At 51.6% G+C, this 19,828-nt stretch overlaps 2 protein-coding genes across 5 annotated transcripts; both read right to left on the reverse strand.

The window, feature by feature from the left end:
* Nucleotides 1-1,166: 1,166 nt before the first annotated feature.
* Nucleotides 1,167-15,200, reverse strand: LOC122368071 (holocytochrome c-type synthase-like). Of its 4 annotated transcripts, none has more exons than XM_043341697.1 (7): nucleotides 15,052-15,200; nucleotides 7,227-7,327; nucleotides 4,462-4,715; nucleotides 4,048-4,170; nucleotides 3,205-3,324; nucleotides 2,559-2,671; nucleotides 1,167-2,151 (listed from the first exon to the last, which is right to left on the reverse strand). In XM_043341697.1, the coding sequence occupies exons 1-7, from the start codon at nucleotides 15,075-15,077 to the stop codon at nucleotides 1,944-1,946; spliced, it is 945 nt and encodes a 314-aa protein (XP_043197632.1). In that variant the 5' UTR covers nucleotides 15,078-15,200; the 3' UTR covers nucleotides 1,167-1,943. The 4 variants fall into 4 exon arrangements, with proteins under 4 accessions (XP_043197632.1, XP_043197633.1, XP_043197635.1 ...); XM_043341698.1 differs by lacking the exon at nucleotides 15,052-15,200 and adding an exon at nucleotides 13,018-13,063; XM_043341700.1 differs by lacking the exon at nucleotides 15,052-15,200 and adding an exon at nucleotides 12,979-12,997.
* LOC122368070 (bifunctional coenzyme A synthase-like) lies at nucleotides 8,340-19,326 on the reverse strand. The gene is made up of 4 exons (XM_043341695.1): nucleotides 19,308-19,326; nucleotides 18,086-18,167; nucleotides 15,236-15,282; nucleotides 8,340-11,236 (listed from the first exon to the last, which is right to left on the reverse strand). Exon 4 carries the CDS (start codon nucleotides 11,223-11,225, stop codon nucleotides 9,579-9,581), a length of 1,647 nt encoding a protein of 548 aa, XP_043197630.1. The 5' UTR covers nucleotides 11,226-11,236; nucleotides 15,236-15,282; nucleotides 18,086-18,167; nucleotides 19,308-19,326; the 3' UTR covers nucleotides 8,340-9,578.
* Between the last annotated feature and the right edge of the window lie 502 nt (nucleotides 19,327-19,828).

The following is a 19,828-nucleotide window of genomic DNA, read 5'->3' on the forward strand; positions in this document are numbered from 1 at the left end:
ACAATCACAACAAACTTTGTCAAAATTTTAAGTTCTCTTTGCACCACAGCATAAACTGCTGAAATCTGGTTCTCAAGTGATTTGGCGCCAACAGTCGCTATCACTTTTCACCTTGACAACCACGTGGACCGTTCACCGTGGTGACCCAGTGATGTCCCAGTGATGACTCCATCCAAGGCTATAGAGCTCCGGCTCCATCAACTCAAAGCTCTATGGTTAGATCTAGGGAGGGGGGGGGGGCAGCCATAGCCTCGGGAGTCGATGGATGATCTTGCCATCTGGGCCCTGTTTCACCGGTGATAGCAGCACGCCGATTTTACGACTTGTCAGTGCGGGTGGGGTGGGGGAGGGGGGGGGGGTAAGCTTCTGCTCGTGCAGAGCACAATAAGAACGGCCATGCCATCTTTCTGACAGCACTATCAAACAACTGATTTTACAGAGACCTGATCTGAGCGCAGGTCATCCCCAGTGAGAAAACCCGGCAAAGTTCTGCAGTTAGCTCAGGGCACATATGGTCAGGGGTGGAGAAATATGCCGAGTTGGGGTTGCACGGGCGCAGCAAATCCGCCGCCGCCCTAGCGGTGACCTTGACCTCCGCCGTCTGGTGCGGCTCCAAAGCCAAGCCGGCGCAGCCGGCGTGGAATTGGGAAGGCTCGTGCCACCCCAACTCGGCACAATTGTCCACCCCTGCATATGGTGTGTTTCCGACTTTTGGGAGTGGCTTGTGGCCAGTGGCAATCCCAGCGTTTCATCCATTAGATCAAGTCGGAGAGCGGGATAGGCCGCGGGCCGCGCTTTCTCTACGAACTACTAAATCGAGCGCTAGCCCGTGTTCTCCTTTATTGACTTACCGGAAATTCCTAACGGTGAGCAGACAATAGATAACAAAGGAAGGACCGGGCTACGCCACAATCTCCGTTTACCGTTCAGAATGGGGATAGGTTTTAGCATACAAAAAAAAACATCCCAGCACCTTAGCCAAATTAGGTTCGAACGAGTCCAGGAATCCTAACTCAATCCCATTCCCATCCACGCGGGCAAAAGGAGTTCCACTCTTGGTTACACTGAACAATGAGAGTCGTCGCATTTACACGACACTTCACCAGCACCAATGACTTTGTCTTGACCTTTTGCAACCGCCATTCACCGCCACGCGACAGCCATTGTGAGCATATTGTGTGTATTGACACCCAGCTGGACATTCTCGTCCGCGAGGTTACACAGCCATCAGACAAACATTGGCATACTGGCACACACACAGACACACATCAGTGGGAAGTGACGAACTCCTTGTCACTTCCAATGCCCCAGCCGGCACTACCCTGCGGTGATCGCGAGCTCAGCCGCGGTGGGCCGTTCCGAACTGAACCGTCTAGAACTGACAGCCGGCTGTTCTAGTACCGTCCTCACGGTCCGGAGCCGACGGCCGACGCTCGGTGGCGCTGCGGACCGCACCAGGCGCCGTGACTGGGCCCAGCGGTGCGCCGCCGCACCCGCCCACCAGAGCCAGCGGCACCCTACTCCGCCGCCTCCACTCGGACTATCATCCTATTGCACAGCGATCGGGCAAGGCTGCTGGCCGCGGGACCTCAGATTCGCGTATCAGCTCTCAGTCACGCCGCGCTCGGCTGCACTCTGGCTGCACTACTAGGGCGGCACAAGGAGCCGGGCACTGCCGACTCCTGCCACGAACGACGGAGCCGGGACCCTCAGGAGAACTTGACTGGACTCAACAGCGAGCATCGAAATTAACATTGACTAAAAACGGCACCGAGAACAATCCAAATACCGAATTGCCGTTTCAGGGAACTCGCTGAATTGCGAAGGTAACAGCTGGCTTGACTTCTTTTTGGTTTGTAGCTGTCTTTCGATGTGTTCTAAGCTTTGAACAGATGTCCAAAAATGACGAACTTAACGATGGTGAGTGTTGTGATCGGCGGCGACTACTCCGAGTGGAACCAGCGCGCCCAGGCTACCACCATGCGGTCCCAGGCGTTCTCCCAGCTGTCCAGGGCCGGCCGGACGTCCAGCAGCGCGAACTTGTAGTCGTTGGGGTTGACGGCGCCGCCGTCGTAGTAGTCGATGACGTAGCGCACCTCCTTGCCGCACCGGTCCACGATCCAGTCGTGCCGGTCGAAGGGCAGCTCGTACCTGGCGGACGGACCCGGCGCCAGCGCCGCTTACAAACGTGCCACTCGTACAGTAGGCTCACATTATATCCAACGCGGACGGCGGACCGGTGCAGGGGCGCGATTATAAAAGCAGCTCGCTGGTGCATGACAAGTCGACTGTATATGCATTTTCTGTTCTTTTTTACAAAAGAAAAAACTCCAATAGGAACAAAAAAGACTGCAGACGCTGACAATGTTTCATCGATTTTATAATTCGAAGGCGCGCAAGAGGTGTATCAAAACGTATTTCGCAGCGAGCGAACAGGTGAGGCGCACTGTTATAATGCGTGCTTGCTGAGACTTACTGAACGACGAGAATCGTCGTGTGTGGTTCTAGCAGGTTATAACAGGTTGTAACAGTTACTACCGTCTATCCACTGTACTCACCCCATCCAGCTCCTGAAGCGGGCGCGGGGCGAATAGTCGGCAGCCTTGCCGCCGAACCGCTTCAGCTTCGGCTGGCCGCACTCGTGCGCGTGCAGCGCCTCCCACTTCAGGATCTGTGCCAAACATCAGTGCGACATCAGATCACTGGTATGACTAGGCACCGGGAATATGAATGGGGCATTTGAGAGCGCCTTAAAGCTTCTCCGGATAGGCCGGTAAAATATAAAAATGCATTGGCATGTTTCCTATTGAATATTCAAGCTTCATTGTGACGCTCTATAAAAAGGAAAGATAATTTACCGTGTCCACTGTTCATCCGTGTGGTCGGACACATTGATAATGAATAGCTCCTGTGTACCAAAAAAGCGACAACAAAAGCAATATCAAATCTGCTTAACGCGTTTTTCTTTTTTCCGCATCCACAGCCCTCAAAACTTTACTGAAAAGAGGCAAGATTCGACATGACTTTGTTCGAGGAATAGTACAGTGAGACACATATTCCGTATTCGTGCATAATCCATCCAGAAATGAGGTAATTCAGATAGTCAACACAAACATTCCGGTTCATGACTGTACTGATCGTATCTCATCAGCGTCCATGTACCGACGACAGGGTACCGGAGGGGAGGGATGATCGACCGCCTACCTCCTGCCAGGCGAGCTCGTTGTTGACGTTGTGGATGCGGATGATGTTGTCCATGTCCATCTGCGACAGGTCGTCCTCCTTCCAGCGCCAGCCCTTGCGTAACATGGCGTTCCAGAACATCTGCAGAGGAAGTATGCCGTTAGCGCGGGGAGGAGGGTGATACGCCCAGGGCAGCGACAGAGCACGCAGATGGCTGTATCGCTGTATCACTAAATAGTTGTGCGTTAGTAGTTGCATAAAGCAAAGAATCGTTTATTGTCGCGATAAAGAATAAAGTCGAGATTAGAGCAAGTATGTCCTACTGACTTTGGTCTATCGGTGACGACGGGCACATTCAGCTGGAGTTGTCGGAGGCTAGGACGTTCACTCTCCTATGGTGACGGGTAAAGTAAACCCAGTTGGGGCTGTCGGGGGAGGGGGTGAGAGGACCCCAGAGGGGCAATTGCTCGCCTGCGGTGACGGGTACACCCAGTTGGAGCTGTGTGTGGGGGGGGGGGTCGGGGGAGGAGCCCTAACTGGCCTGCGGTGACGGGTACACCCAGTTGGAGCTGTCGAGGGGGGAGGAGCCCTAACTGACCTGCGGTGACGGGTACACCCAGTTGGAGCCATGTGTGTGTGTGGGGGGGGGGGGGGGTCGGGGGAGGAGCCCTAACTGACCTGCGGTGACGGGTATACCCAGTTGGAGCTGTCGGGGGGGGGGGGGGCTCTAACTCGCCTGCGGTGACGGGTACACCCAGTTGGAGCTGTCGGGGAGGGGGGAGGAGCCCTAACTCACCTGCGGCGACGGGTACACCCAGTTGGAGCTGTCGGGGAGGGGGGAGGGGGTCGGGGGCAATTACTCACCTGCGGTGACGGGTACACCCAGTTGGAGGTGTCGTCGGTGGCGCGCGGGATGTTGGACACCTGCCGCTCGGTGGAGAGCGGGAACGGCTGGTCGGGCGCCGGCTTCTGGTTCGGCGGCGCTTCCTGTCATCAAACAGAGGCCACACATGGCGGTCAGAGGAACGGCGGGACAGACAGGCACGGACCCGGCACCCACGAGTCGCGTTCCGACATAACCGCTGGTCTCATATACACGGCACCTTAGAGTTGCGCACGGGTACGGTGTCTCGGCGAGTCGCACACGGGTCAGACACCTCCCACTCGCGCGCGGACAATGTACGCGATAGTAGCACCATCAGCCCCTGATTCAGTCACAGACCGGCCCGCGAGTCTGTCGCCGGGCACCGTCCCGGCGCGGCGCGGCGCGCCGCTCACCATGTTGGCGGGGTCGACCTGGAGCACGGCGCCGGCCTGGTCTGTGACGATGCCGTGCTGGTGGGCCGGCAGCGAGTCCCGCCCGGTCATGGGGCACTCTGGCGCCGAGCTGGAGGACATGGGACACTCGGGAGGCAGGGTCTGCCCGCCGCCACCCGCGGACATGGGGCACTCGGGCGGCAGGACGCGGTACGGACCAGCGGCCGTCTTGGCGGGCTGCTCCGGTACCTCCGCCGATGGAGGCTGGGTCAGGCCTGAAAACACGTGAAACTATATTAGTAAAAGCGCTCTCATCAAACGGAATATGCCTCACAACATAACGGTCTTCACAAGGTGTGGTGTAACTGTGGACAGTGTGTGGTTAAGCACGAAAGCATATTGACAATCACTCAGTCAACTAATAGGTACATTATCAGGAAGATAGGGAGATAAAACTAAACGCAATACATCCGTAGCCAAGCGCATCAGAACTAGGCGATCAATTAGTACTATTTGAAATCTGACCTCTAGAATCACTAACCAATTATATACCTACTCGCATTTCGATCGAACAAGTATAAAACAGCGTTGAGTACCGGGTGTTCACTAAAAATTGAGACAAAGTTTAGCAGGCTGTATCTTCGGTAAAAATGTACCGATTTAAACAAACGAGGCACTGTTGCAATGCACATTGCATCTGCTGCAAGCCGTAGAGCGTCAACAGATTTCCCTGATCCCCGTAGGTCATTTTTTTTGGACATTTCCTTGGAAGTGTTGTCACAAGCTCTGGCACCAGTGGACCGTGATGTTGGCCAGTTGATGGTGGTAATGAGCAACCAGTTGATATTTTGTATGAAAACGAAAGACACTAACATACGTTATAGCTTTAGGCAAATCACATTAGATAATCATTTGTTACATTTCAGGCGTGGAAAATGGTTTATCGGGTCTCGTTCCAATGGGAATTTTTACATCGGCCGGGGCCCTCAAGGCGCCACTTGGTTAGTGTGCTGGCGCGAGGTCGGACCAGAAAATCACCTTCTGGTTACATATGTTGTTCTGCATGAACCTCTAGTGCTTAATAATACACTTGGCTCAAAAAGTATCATATTGTAAAGGACCAGTCAGGAGGAATAAAGTCAAACTGTGATGATATTCTCTGAAATAACACATACACCACGGCATCCAGCGTTAGCTTGCATGCTGACACTTAAATGGACGTTAGCCCTTGTATCATCGATCACATCACAACAGAACACTCCATTGTCTAGTTAATTGTCGCCCTTTAACTAAAAACATGATTTTTCTACCTTAAATAGTTCAACCTTTTTCTGCATTTTTTGTCCCTTTTTTGACCATAGCATATTTACTTCTCTGGCCTTATGTTGTTCCCAGTCGCTTCGAGAAATCATTTGCGCCGGTTGTAACTCAGCCTAGTCTCAGGTGTGATATATCTTCTTCGCTTAGGCACAGTTAATATCTTACTGATCAGCAGCATTGCGCCGTGAGGTGTCAAAAAGCCCCTCCACGTGCATTTTCGGGGCCCCGACCCTTCCTCAGGTCAATATCTTCCCAATTACACCACTTCAGCTTTTCGGACTCCCACACCCTCTAGAACTTTCGTCCCACTGTACGGTATGTAACTAATTTTGACATTTTAAGTTTTCATTAGGTATTTGTACGTGCCAAACTCTCCCATTGACGTGCTATTTTGGGAAAGCCTGCCAATGGGCTTTTGGTAGTCCTTGTTTAAAACGACCTCCAACGCCACTGTTTTCATTACATCCGTGAAATTTTATGCTCGATATGATAAAAACGTCCCTTTTATGTCTATGCTAAGTTGCATCGTAATAGCTTGCTTCACTTTTGATATGCAGCCATTCAAAGTTTGTGTCAATTTTTAGTGAACACCCTATATCTAAGCACACCTTAGTCGCCATCTCTCAAAATGGCATATGAGTAGAATAATAATAAACGAATGCTAAAATGCCAATTATTTTTCAAAAGCTTCATTTTAGTCATAAGCGACAGAGCCGGTGAAATGACATTTTCAAAACTACCTCCGTAAACAACTGGTGATGAAGTTAACTGGCACTGGCCACGGATGTGTCACTTATCCCGTAAGACGAATAAAAAATGACTAAGACAGAACAATCAAGAAGTAAGAAGAATCAAAACTGATGAAGACTGACAAAACACATTTACAACAGTTAGGAGCCAACAAATAAAATACCTAGCTGATTCAACAACCCTCTGATTTTTTTCAGTGGCAAAGGCCTCTTTTGCAGACGAGCTCGGTCAGCCTGGAAAAGATATTATTGATCTGATGACGCCAGCTGCGCTATTGATCTGATGACGTCCGTCCATGCAAGAAGGGCGCCCAGGCATACTGACAACTGTGCTCTAGTCAGACTCCTCCGGATATACATACATGTCTATCACTTCATAAAAAAGCTCAGGGTCTAATGGATATGCCGTCTGGCTCAGGGTTACGTTTCGCATTATTTTCGCGAATTGTGCCGCACTGAATGTCACATTATACGCAGCTGCTGAACCCGCCTCAAACAAATGATCAAATGACATAGCTCCCACATGCAATATAATGCCAAAGCAGAAAGCAGCATACATCTGCAAGCATCAAGGATGTCTACTCTTACAGATGATTCGTCAAACAGACTATCCGCCTTATAAATGATTTCTCCAAGACGATCCTATTCATCTAACCCCAGGGCGTACAAAAACACGGGATGCACAGCAGTTAGGGGAAGTGCCGGTGGCCGTCCGACCTGAGTGCGGCTGGCCGGCCGGGTACAGCTCGTGACGCAGGCTCTCGGCCGTCTGGATGGCCGCCGTGGACGTGGCGTTCCCCATCGCTGCTCTCTCTCGGCTGAAACACGAACGGGGCGTTAGCAGTGAAGGGGAGGTACCGGGAACAGTGGGCGGACGGTATCGGCTGGCGGACTGCACCCCTGTGCAAAAGGGTACCGGGGCATCGACGTGACGGTACAGGGGTACAGGTCTCGTGGGTTTTAACGGTAGGTTTTGCACCTAGAAAATTTAGTGTACTTCAGGCTATATCTTCGTCGTCTTAAGCTTTTAAGTGTTGAAGATGCAATCGACTTGTTGGTCCACAAGCCGGCCATGATCGTGTAAAATGGCTTCATCGTAGATCCATTAGTTTCTGAGATAGTGATGAATGATTCACTGAGCAGGCTTTGTGTGACGTTTAAAAAACTATGAAATGATTGTTTACTTCAGACCTGACGATGTGCTATGCACGAAACAGTTGTCTCATTTTCTTGGCCCTATTTTGAATACAATTATTAGCATGAGGCTTAGGGTTTTCATTGCATTTATATATAGTTTCTGAGATATATCGGAAATGTAAAAGTGCAAGACCTACCGCTTAATCTCGCGAGAGCCGTACCATGGGAGGGCGGTAGAGGGGCTCAGCGAAGGCGAGTGTGATCAAACAATTAATAAAATATTACAGCGGTGCGGAAACCTGAAATGAAATGAAAATATGCTTCACTTGCAGGTGGAATGGCGGTGTCTCATGCAGAGTCAATGTTACACTTTGGAGCTGGACGCTGCCGCGAAATGCTCAACACAAAAGGGCGCTCAGTGAATGCTCTTATCACCAGTCGGTAACGATAGCTACGTACATACAGCTATACACTATTTCACAATCACAATGTCACAACGCGGGAGTGGGAGCTGCGACGTGCAGCATGGTGGATTGGACAGTTGGAGAGCCCGCCTTAGCACAATCAGCTGGTCCATGTGGCCGCGATGACTGACTGCTGGGACGGTGCACTGCTAAACAGATTGACCCTATTTTATTTTCTGATGAGACTAGGAAACGTTGACAGAAGCAATAAACTAATCGAAGAGAGACCTTTCCAACTCTTAATTCGTTTATTGGCACCCATTACATTATCATAATTCATAACCAGCTTGACAGAAAAATCACAAAACATTAGGCGGCTATATACGATAAGTAGAATGAAAGAAAACCACATCTACAAATAACGTGTATCGAATATACATATTCCCAAACATGCACATGTTGCATGCAATCAGACGGGTGCTAATGATTAAATAAACACTAATTCGTTCTGTCGGTCCCATTCCCACTAACACTAAATTCCCATAACTAAGTGCAGCTAGCATACGATTCATACCATCTTGTGTTTAAAAATTGTTCGGATGCTCTTTTCATGCTATTCACAGCTAGGCCAAGTTGGATCATTAAAACATGACTATCCCCGCCAGGAAGTAGTAATGCCAGTCACAGGTAAATCGGGCAAGCCAGCTCAAGCAGTATACAGCGGCATCCCAAACATGTCAAAGTCCAAGTGAGTAGTGACTTTACACATTCATCACTCAGTCGAGGGACACCCAACTCAGTGAGTCTTTGTTGAGTATTGGCCAAAGCATCCGATAAAGCGCATCCATCCTCCAGGCATCATAGCGGCTGTCTTCCGCCGCCGCTGCCGCTTCAACCCTCCCCGAAAATAGTAACAAGTACCGAGAACAGTTATACGTTCCTGTTGAGTCGAAAAAGCTTGCCAAACCGTGAAGCCGTACAACTACAGTCAACAGCTTTTTTGGATATCAAATAATTAACCATTTGAAATATGCACCAATACACTCATTTGCAATAGCTATGCCACCTGGGACTCCAAGAAAATCCTTATATTCCAATAGGAGATCAGAATTTAGCTCACTAGAGGTCGAGGAGGCGATAGAGTGGTAACTTTACAAGGCGCACTAGAATAACACTTGACATTTATCGTTGACTGAGGAAGGCAATTGAAAAGAGCGCAAAATCATAGCATTCTGACTTGGTTTTCATCATTATTATTATTTCAGAGGATTATGTAGCTTACATCACCCCTGTTAACGATTTCTCAGTATCACAAGAGCATTTAACATCTCTTTCAAGCTGAGGCTTTACGCTCCCAGTTAAAAACTAACTGCCAGTAAATCATTGTCTATCTCTCCCTCCTATCCCCAATAAGTAGCAAATAATCTAATTGTTACAGGCTTACAAATTTACGGCACACTCAGAGGCTAGCGAAGGAGCCAATTAACGCTATCAATCCACTTCCGCTGGTGCCGAGCTGTGCCCCAGTTCAGGCGCCATCATCCAGGTGTTCCAGGTCGTGACCCAGGTCGGCCCGCAGCTGGCTCCAGGCGCGCTCCACCTGCTGCTGGGTGACCTCCGGCTCCCAGAGGGTGCTGATCACCACGGTGGCGGCCGCCACGCGCTCCTCGTTGGACATCTGCGCGTCGAGCCGGCGCGCGGCCGCCTGTTCGCTAATACCGTCGCGGCGGACGGCGCGGCGGAGCGCCTCGTCTCGCGGCACCAGCGCCACCCACACGTCGTCACACAGCTGGGCGTCCCAGCCGGCCTCCAGCAGCACGGCCGCGTCCAGCACGGCCACCTGGCCGGCGCCCAGCGCCGCCAGCCGCCGCTCGGCCAGCCGCGCGATCTCGGGCCACACGCAGTCGGTGAGCCGCCGCAGCGCCGCCGGGTCACCGAACACCTGCGCGCCCAGCCGCTGCCGGTCGATCCGGCCGTCCGCAGCCACGATGTCCTCCCCGAAGAGCTGCCGCAGCTGCGCATGGCACGGCGTGTCGGGGGCGTACGCCGCGTGTCCGAGCTTGTCGCAGTCGATGACGTGCGCGCCGAGACCGGCTAGCCGACGGGCCACCGAAGACTTGCCGCTGGCGGCCGAGCCCGTCAGACCGATGACGTAGGGACCACCGGCGCGGCGCGGCACGCCCAGTCGCGGCCGGCGGGCCGTGCCCAGCCGCCGCATGCGCAGTGTGCTGGAGCTGATCTTGGGCTCCTCGGCCGTCTGTCGGTCGGGCGCAGCCAGCAGCGGCACCGTGTACACGTCCATGGGCGGCAGCTGGCGGCGGCGGCGCTCGTCGGCCACCATCTGGGCGCCGCGCCGCGTCTCCTCGCTGACCACCAGCAGCTGCAGGTCGGCCTCGGTGGCCGTCGGTCCCAGCGGGTCCGTGATGGGCACCACGCGCGGGCGCACCGTGCAGTCCAGGTCGGCCAGCAGGTCCGTCACCAGCTGCACGCGCTCCAGACAGGGCGCCATCAGCTCCTTCAGCGTCTTCTTGTTGTTCATCTGTCCGTCGGTGACGCCGACCGTCAGCTCCTGGCGGCAGCGCATCAGGCCAGCCGTCAGCAGCACCTTGTGGCCGTTGTGGATGCCGTCGAAGGTTCCTCCGAGCGCCACCTTGTCATACACGGCGTCGGCCGCCAGCGCGTTGTCCGGCTCGGCCTGGGCGCCCAGCCAGCGGTCGGGCAGCTCGTCGGGCGCGGCGCACAGGCCGGCCGTCTCGGCGGCCAGCGGCTCGCCGGTCTGCAGCGCGATCGTCTGCAGGTGGTGGCCGCGGCGCGACACCTGTCCGGCGGCGAACTGCTCGGCGCCGGCGCACGGCCGCTCCAGCAGCAGCACGTCCACGGCGGCGGCCGTCTGGGCGCGCAGCTGGCGCCGCTTCAGGTGGCTCAGCAGCACGCGCACGTCCAGCTGGGGACAGGCGCGCGCCGACTCGGCGTACAGCCGACACACCACGTCCCAGTAGAGCAGCGGTCGGTAGGCGGGCAGCGCGGCGGCGGCCGCCAGCGACTGCTGGCCGGGCAGCAGCTGCACGTACAGCCGGCCGCTGACGCAGCGCGCCGCGCTGGTCAGCAGCTGCTGCAGCTGCGGCGCCAGCTGCCCCAGCGACGACGTCAGCACCAGCAGGCCGGTGGTGAACATGGTCGGCCACGCTGCGGCAGAGAGCGGCCGTCAGTAAGGCTGGCAGTGGCTCTCTGCCGAGCGACTGGCCGACCGCGCCACACACACCGACACTGCTGGCACGCGCTCAAAACCAGCCGCCACCACAACCCGCGCCGGGCCGGGGGGGGGGGGGTGTTTGAACACCCTCCCTTGCGGTTTTTCGCAGATATCTCAAAAACGCCGGCGCGGAGAGCCGCCGTTTTTGGCACACCTGTTTGTGCATCTTTTCCGCACATGTTGTGAAAATTTCAGACCCAGGTCACCTTAGGTCAGGTCACCAGGTCACGCCAAGTGACCTCACCTCAGAAAAAATAAGAATAATGCTCGCCATAGCTACACTGACTGAACGATTGCCTTGAAACTTTCAGCGATTGATTAGAGCAACACCATCTATAAAATGTATATCTCGGAATTTTGATATCGATGACCTAAGGTCAGGTCAATTTTGCGGCCTCTCCATTATAAGTCAATGGGAGAAAATTGAAAAGCGTCTGTTTTGCACGAACGCTATTCTAGACACTCTCAAACATCGAGATGTAGGTAAAATAGACACACTGAACCAGAAAATGGCAACTGTGACCCCTCGTTATGTCCCCGAGGTCATCTCAGGTCACGAACAGAATCTAACAGTTTTTCGATGATAACTTCTGATAGAGGCGTGCTAGAGCGCTGAAAACGCCTTAGATGCGTTCGGCTCGACGTTGCGGATCGACTGATATGCAACATGACCTTTTCCGGTCAGGTCATGACCTTGACCTGAGGTCAAATTTTCAAGTTGACCTCTCAATGTTAAATTATAGTTCATTCGACGCGTCTCGACGAGAGGAACACGATGCTGGCAAAAGTAATGTCATAGCTCTTTTGAGTCAAAAGTTATTGCCGAAAAAAAACGTTTTTCGTAAAAACGGCTATTTTTGGAGTTTATGCCCTCTGGAGGCTAAACCGTTGACCTGAGGTCAAATCCGAGAACATTACTCAGAAAGGTCTGTAAAAGGGCTATCGAATGCGCTTTTTTGCGGCGCTGTAGCTCTATCGGTTCCCGAGATAGCCGTTGGCAGTTTCCAAAATGTTGAAATAGTCAACATTTTACCTTTGGTGACCTCTGGTGACCTGACCTTTGACCTGACCCAAAAAATGACTGAAGTGTTTTCGTCCTTATTTTTGACGTTCTTTCGATTGCCGCTTACCGCGTGTCGCTACGTGGCCCAGGAACCGAGTTAGAAGGGGGTGTTCAGACACCCCCCGCGGCCCGGCGCGGAATCTCAGAGCACCAGCCCGGCGCGGATTAACAAAGTAGACGGCTTGTGTGGCACCAAAATGGGTATTAGTAGAGCAGACGTCACACGAAGGTTTTCCAACCAAGGAGAGGCGCCATACCCAGTGGTGCTTCTTTCTAGGAAAACCTAAACAAACCTAACCTGACCTAACCTAACCTACAACCTACAAACCTACAAACCTACCCTACAAACCAACAAACCTACCCTACAACCTACAAACCTACAGCGCCTCTCCTCGGTTGGAAAACCTTCGTGTGACGTCTGCTCTACTAATGCCCCAAAATGCAAGTTTGTTTTTCGGGTAAAAAAAAACTATTATGGTAAAAGTATACATTGAGTCCGAGTGACTGTTAAAAGATCATATTCTTACATTACTTGACATCCTGAATCCAAAAATGATACTTATATGTCTTGGAAATAAAAGGAAAACATAATCAAACCTGACCTAACCTTACCTATTTACCTACAAACCTACAACCTACAAACCTACCAACCTAAAGCCAAGGCTATATAAACCAGGTAGAACGCTCCCGACGAAAAAGTGGTGACAAGCGATAATTAGTAGCCGCGACCCTCTTTTGTTCAAAACTATATCCGCAAGCAGCATTTACAGGCTAGCGGAAATCGACCAATCGGCGTTCGGCAATACTCAACGCTGATTGGCCCGATGCTCGTGACGAAATTGCGGGGGACTGCAGCTATTCCCCTATGGCGTTTAATAGACTTACGGCTTTTGAAGGGGATTTGTACCAGTTTTTGTTGGGTTTGAGGCCATTTTTGAGCTTGGATATTCTTTCTGTGACTTTTGACTGTGTAATAACGACATTTAATCATAACATTTCTATATACTACCGGTGTCACACATCGACCAAAAAGACCGTAAGTACATGGGATAGACGGACCACTGCTGATGGGGCCACACATGCCGGCGTGTGGTCATCGGAGGCCCATGAGGGCTCGACATAGGCCCTTCATGGGTCGGTATAGGCCCGGTGGGTCCAGTGCAAGCCTATCAGGGGCCGGTGCTGACCCAACAGGGCCCAGTGACATATAATGTAAGGCCGTCTAGGGACGTTGAGGGCTCATGGGGGCCATATAGGACCAATAGGGACCACATAAGCCAATCAGGGGCCATTTAGGCCAATAAAGGCACTTCAAGGGACTTGAAAAGGTCATTCAAGAGCTGTGGTGGGCCCATGAGAGGACGGCACTGGTCCAGCAGGTGCAGTCAGGGGATGTTGTACGGGTTTCTCAGTGGCCCATTTGGGCATATCAGTGACCAATTTAGACCCAGCAGTGGGCTTTGTAGACCTATCAGGGGCTGGTGATGGTTCATCAGGGGCCAGCGTTAGTCCATCGGGGCACGGCATATGCCCATCAGAGGTAATTGCGAGCCCACGCTGAACAATGCTGGCCCTTCAACGGCCCCATGGATCTACATTGACCCATGGGCCATGATGTGTCATGTATGCCCCTATGACAGGCCTACTCAGACCCCTGATGGACGTTCCCGGCCTCTGATGACCCTATGCTGAATGCAATTTAGACCCAGCAGTGGGCTTTGTAGACCTATCAGGGGCTGGTGATGGTTCATCAGGGGCCAGCGTTAGTCCATCGGGGCACGGCATATGCCCATCAGAGGTAATTGCGAGCCCACGCTGAACAATGCTGGCCCTTCAACGGCCCCATGGATCTACATTGACCCATGGGCCATGATGTGTCATGTATGCCCCTATGACAGGCCTACTCAGACCCCTGATGGACGTTCCCGGCCTCTGATGACCCTATGCTGAATGCTGATGGGGCTCTAAGAGTCTCCAATAACCCTTCGTCACCCCATTATTACCATACGCTGGCATTAGGGACCCCACATCAGCCGCAGGGCAGTCCGTACCATGACAGCATGTCTTTTCGGCCGATATTTCATCGGTAATATTTATCAAAATCATGATTTTATGGTGCCATTATATAGGTAACAGTCATAAGAAATATATTTCAACTCGAAAACAGCTCGAAACAGCATATAATTTTAAAGAAACCCCTCCGAAATCCAAAAGCCTATTCGGGTCCATAGAGAATAACTGCGGTCCCCCGCAATTTCGTCACGAGCGTCGGACCAATCAGCGTCGAGTACCGCCGAGCGCTGATTGGTGAATTTTCCGCTAGCGTGTAAGTACTGCTCACGGAACAAGAGTTCGTCGACAATCCTCCACAAACGTCTGTCACCATTTTTCATAATGCTTAACAGCCGGAGCGTACCCCCCTGCCTAAAGCCTACAACCTAACCTAACCTAAAACCTACAAACCTACAACCTAACCTAAAACCTAAATTTTTTGTTGTTACATATTTGTATCAACAGCGTCACAATTGTCCACTCGGACCAAATATATACTAATACCAATGAACACAATGATAATGCCAATCTAGAATGCGGTGTCTCGCACGTCTTGCTGTTACAATTTTCAGAGATGGATAGCATAGCATTTTCGTTATTCTCAGTTTCAGTTTGTCCAAAAAGAATACCTACCACACCGTTTGCAGAGAGCTGTACATCTTTAAAAAACTGTTACCTACAGAATATAATAATTTCAATTTACAACTTACAAGAACTGGAAATAATATTAATAAAAAGTGCCACAACTTGTCGCGGTCTCAAAATGCGTGCCCTCCATTTCAATTCCCTCCCCCGATGGTCCACCGACTTCAATTACCTTGCGTTTATGAAGTCGTAGGCTCGTAGCGTTTATATCAATATAGCCTGATTCCAGGACAAATCTTCGTATGGCATTTCTTCGTCGCGCAATTCTTCGTCCGCATTTCTTCGTCCGCAAATCTTCGTCGGCGCATTTATTCGTGTCGCATTACTTCGTCTCGCATTTCTTCGTAGGTGCAAAAATTCGTAGCGCATTTCTTCGTATCCGCATTTCTTCGTCGGCGCATTTCTTCGTCAAGCATTTTTTCGTCTACGCATTTCTTCGTCTACGCAAATCTTCGTCCGCATTTCTTCGTCCACGCAAATCTTCGTCTGCGCAAATCTTCGTCCGCAAATCTTCGTCTCCGCAAATCTTCGTCCGCAAATCTTCGTCCGCATTTTTTCGTCCACGCATTTCTTCGTCTACGCAAATCTTCGTCCGCATTTCTTCGTCCACGCAAATCTTCGTCCCCGCAAATCTTCGTCCGCAAATCTTCGTCCGCAAATCTTCGTCCGCAAATCTTCGTCCGCAAATCTTCGTCCGCAAATATTCGTCCGCACTTTTCGTCCACGCATTTCTTCGTCCAATCAAACCTTCGTCCGCAAATCTTTGTCTGCGCTATCTTCGTCTCCGCAAACATTCGTCCACAAATGTGGTTCAATAAAACCATGAAGAAATATCAGACAGTCAAGTGAATGACGAATTTAATGCATGGAATGGATGATCGAAACCTTTGAAGTCAGGTAGATGAGGTCAGTCAGGTGAAGCTATTGTATTTGGGAGCCGACAATTGTAACATTCCATATCATTTGTGTCCCGGACATTCTTTTTTGCGGTCGTTGAATGACAATATAATCTCTTGTACCCTCGCCGGCATAGGCGGCGGAACGGGGAGGGCACCGGGGCACCGTTCCCCTCTTTAATTTTGGCCTTTTAACAGTAGCCCTATGGGCGTTGCATGGAAAGCATATTGGACCAAAAGTCGGCAGTGCCGTGCCCCCCCCCCCTTAATTGAAGATGTTCCGCCGCTACTGGCGCCCGCCGGACCTATTTGTTTTCTACGGTACACGCCGGCCGAGGGGGCGGGTACGACCCCCCCCCCCCCCCCCATCGCCGTTTCGCCACTGATGGAGCTAGCGCGTCGCGGAAAAAACGAGCGTGTGCGCCGTTACGAGCCGCAGAGATTAATACCCGATTTTAAGGCCTTCTAGGTCAGTGGTCGGCATACGGCCCGCGGGCCGGATCCGGCCAGGTGGGTGACGGTTGGATCCGGCCCGCGACCATCTGACGTCCGTCCGGCCCGCGGCTGGTATCAGCGACTTACATCGTGTTCCGGCCCGCGGTTCCTTCATAAATCGACTCCGATATAAAAGTGACTCAAATGTGCTTTGGCACAACAGTTCTTCCTTTGCACACTTCATGAGTTTATAAACACCATTTGCGGGTGTTTTTGTCTAATTCTACTTCTAGACAAAACTTGCAACGGTAAGATTTGGTCAGCAGCTTTTGCGCGCAGCATCAACGACTGCTGGCTGCGTGCACTTGGCGGCTTCACGTGGTCTACTCGCTTAACCTTCCAGGCGGTGTGTGTGTGTGGGGGGGGGGGCGGGCCGGAACACGTTGTAAGTCGCTGATACCAGCCGCGGGCCGGACGTCAGATGGTCGCGGGCCGGATCCAACCGTCACCCACCTGGCCGGATCCGGCCCGCGGGCCGCATGCCGACCCCTGACCTAGAAGGCCTTAAAATCGGGTATTAATCTCTGCGGCTCGTAACGGCGCACACGCTCGTTTTTTTTCCGCGACGCGCTAGCTCCACCAGTAGCGAAACGGCGATGGGGGGGGGGGGGTCGCACCCGCCCCCTCGGCCGGCGTGTACCGTAGAAAACAAATAGGTCCGGCGGGCGCCAGTAGCGGCGGAACATCTTCAATTAAGGGGGAGGGGGCACGGCACTGCCGAGTTTTGGTCCAATATGCTTTCCATGCAACGCCCATAGGGCTACTGTTAAAAGGCCAAAATTAAAGAGGGGAACGGTGCCCCGGTGCCCTCCCCGTTCCGCCGCCTATGCCGGCGAGGGTACAAGAGATTATATTGTCATTCAACGACCGCAAAAAAAGAATGTCCGGGACACAAATGATATGGAATGTTACAATTGTCGGCTCCCAAATACAATAGCTTCACCTGACTGACCTCATCTACCTGACTTCAAAAGTTTCGATCATCCATTCCATGCATTAAATTCGTCATTCACTTGACTGTCTGATATTGTTTCATGGTTTTATTGAACCACATTTGTGGACGAATGTTTGCGGAGACGAAGATAGCGCAGACAAAGATTTGCGGACGAAGATTTGATTGGACGAAGAAATGCGTGGACGAATATTTGCGGACGAAGATTTGCGGACGAAGATTTGCGGACGAAGATTTGCGGACGAAGATTTGCGGACGAAGATTTGCGGGGACGAAGATTTGCGTGGACGAAGAAATGCGGACGAAGATTTGCGTAGACGAAGAAATGCGTGGACGAAAAAATGCGGACGAAGATTTGCGGACGAAGATTTGCGGGGACGAAGATTTGCGGACGAAGATTTGCGCAGACGAAGATTTGCGTGGACGAAGAAATGCGGACGAAGATTTGCGTAGACGAAGAAATGCGTGGACGAAAAAATGCTTGACGAAGAAATGCGCCGACGAAGAAATGCGGATACGAAGAAATGCGCTACGAATTTTTGCACCTACGAAGAAATGCGAGACGAAGTAATGCGACACGAATAAATGCGCCGACGAAGATTTGCGGACGAAGAAATGCGGACGAAATATTGCGCGACGAAGAAATGCCATACGAAGATTTGTCCGGTTACGATATAGCCTTGGTCGTAAGTCTTGGTCGGGGTTTATCATGAAAAATCTCTTGTTGGCCTTGCTCTTGTTTACGTAACGACGCTTTTGACCAGTGTTGCCGCGGCCAGATTTTACAGCGTACCAGGATCGCATCCAAATCGTACCAGATTGGCTGTTTCTGGCTCTGTACCGTACCAGATCGTTGTAGGTCAAAATATTTTTAATTTAGTACTATAAAAATTGCCATAATTTCGGTATGTTCATGCCAGTAAGTAATGTATGACCCATTGACCCGGTAATTCACCCATTCATCTCCCCGCCTCGCCCGTTAAAGACAGAAAGGCACTCTTCTGAAAGCCCGAATTGTATTCCTTTAATCGGACCTCCCTCCAACGGGCAGCTTCGTCCCATTTACAGGAGAGCTCATGCTCCTCCTGGTCCTGCTCCCCTTCCCCCAGGCTACGGCTGAAGTGGGAGCCTACCCCACACCCGGTGACGCAGCCGGGGACGACGCCCCGCGGAACGGGAGGAACCGGGGATCGAACCCGGCACCCCCCACACCGCGGGACGACGCCAATTAACCGACTGCGCCACCGGGGCCGCCGGCGCCATATACCTAAAATTGGCCTAAACATAGAAAAATCATAGTCACCGTGGAAAAATCGAAATCCTGCCTTCGAGAGGGGGCACTCCTGGGGGGGGGGGGGGCACTCCAGTTGAGACTGGCGAATGGCGATTGCACCCATGGGATCCTAACTTGCAATGAAGGAGTGAAAATTGCCACAACCACAGTAATATGCCAGTGAGAATGGAAAATTGTTTTTGTTGGGTGTCATTTAGTTTTCTAACCAAGTCGCACAATCTTGGACACTGATTCAATTAAGATTCTTTCCTTAGCTATTTGACCGTCGACGCATTGGCCTTGGACACAATTCAACTGCCTCAGCTCCTGCAGCTGGCGGACCGTCCTTGGCAGCCGGCGTGGCGCGCGAATTTTTCACTTGTTTAGGTACTTCTGCTATCACACAACCGGAATAGGTATTAATAATTCCGAATCAGATGCATGACAAGTTATGATAAGAAACACCATCCTTCCTGACTTGAAGAATTGTTAAGAAATATTAAAATGCCAAAAAATGCATTTCGGCGACAAAGTACCAGATTTCGTTCCGGCGTACCTCCGTACCAGAAAGGTCGAAAAAGTACCAGATCTGGTACTAAAGTACCAGGACGGCAACACTGCTTTTGACCAATTTTGACGCGTTACGCCGGCCCGCACTATTTTCTGAACGAATCGGCAGCTGGCGCCGTATGGTGGCGCCAGCAGAGCTTGTTATATGTCAAGGCCAGATACGAATAACTAAATACCTATCTTTTAATTTTTCTATAAGTGCCATTTTATGTGTTCTTGTCCATCTACTACCGTGTTTATATCAATAACTAACATAGCTAATTGGCCAGCAGCTGATTTTATCCAGCGCACCGCATTTCGAAGCGTATTTGGAAATTTCGGGTGAGACTAAATGCTTACTTCGAAATCTAAGCTGCGTTGCGGCATTGGCGGTTATGTGCGACGTGTATGCCGCATGATTAGTAAGCGGCGCCCACTAAATTAAAAACTCAATAGCTTTGACCTCTTTTCAATGGATACCTAACACTGCATACCAAAAATGTCCATCGCTCTCGTCATAGGATATTGAGATTTAAATAACTAACTTATCTACATCATCGTTTTGAACCAAATTAATACTTTCAACTTGACCCTCGCCCG

This window comes from Amphibalanus amphitrite, unplaced genomic scaffold (genome assembly GCF_019059575.1).
Source record: "Amphibalanus amphitrite isolate SeventyFive unplaced genomic scaffold, NRLGWU_Aamphi_draft 000920F_arrow, whole genome shotgun sequence".
Lineage (NCBI taxonomy): Eukaryota > Metazoa > Arthropoda > Thecostraca > Balanomorpha > Balanidae > Amphibalanus > Amphibalanus amphitrite.

What these genes read in the sequence shown, in the direction of transcription:
- LOC122368070 (XM_043341695.1), bottom strand. Translation starts at nt 11,225, where the DNA reads ATGTTCACCACCGGCCTGCTGGTGCTGACGTCGTCGCTGGGGCAGCTG.
- LOC122368071 (XM_043341697.1), bottom strand. Translation starts at nt 15,077, where the DNA reads ATGTACAGCTCTCTGCAAACGGTGTG. An exon ending in GGGTGTACCCGTCACCGCAG is followed by an intron (nt 3,325 to 4,047) that starts GTGAGTAATTGC and finishes CTTCCTCTGCAG; the next exon opens with ATGTTCTGGAACGCCATGTT. An exon ending in ACGAGCTCGCCTGGCAGGAG is followed by an intron (nt 2,672 to 3,204) that starts GTAGGCGGTCGA and finishes TGTTTGGCACAG; the next exon opens with ATCCTGAAGTGGGAGGCGCT.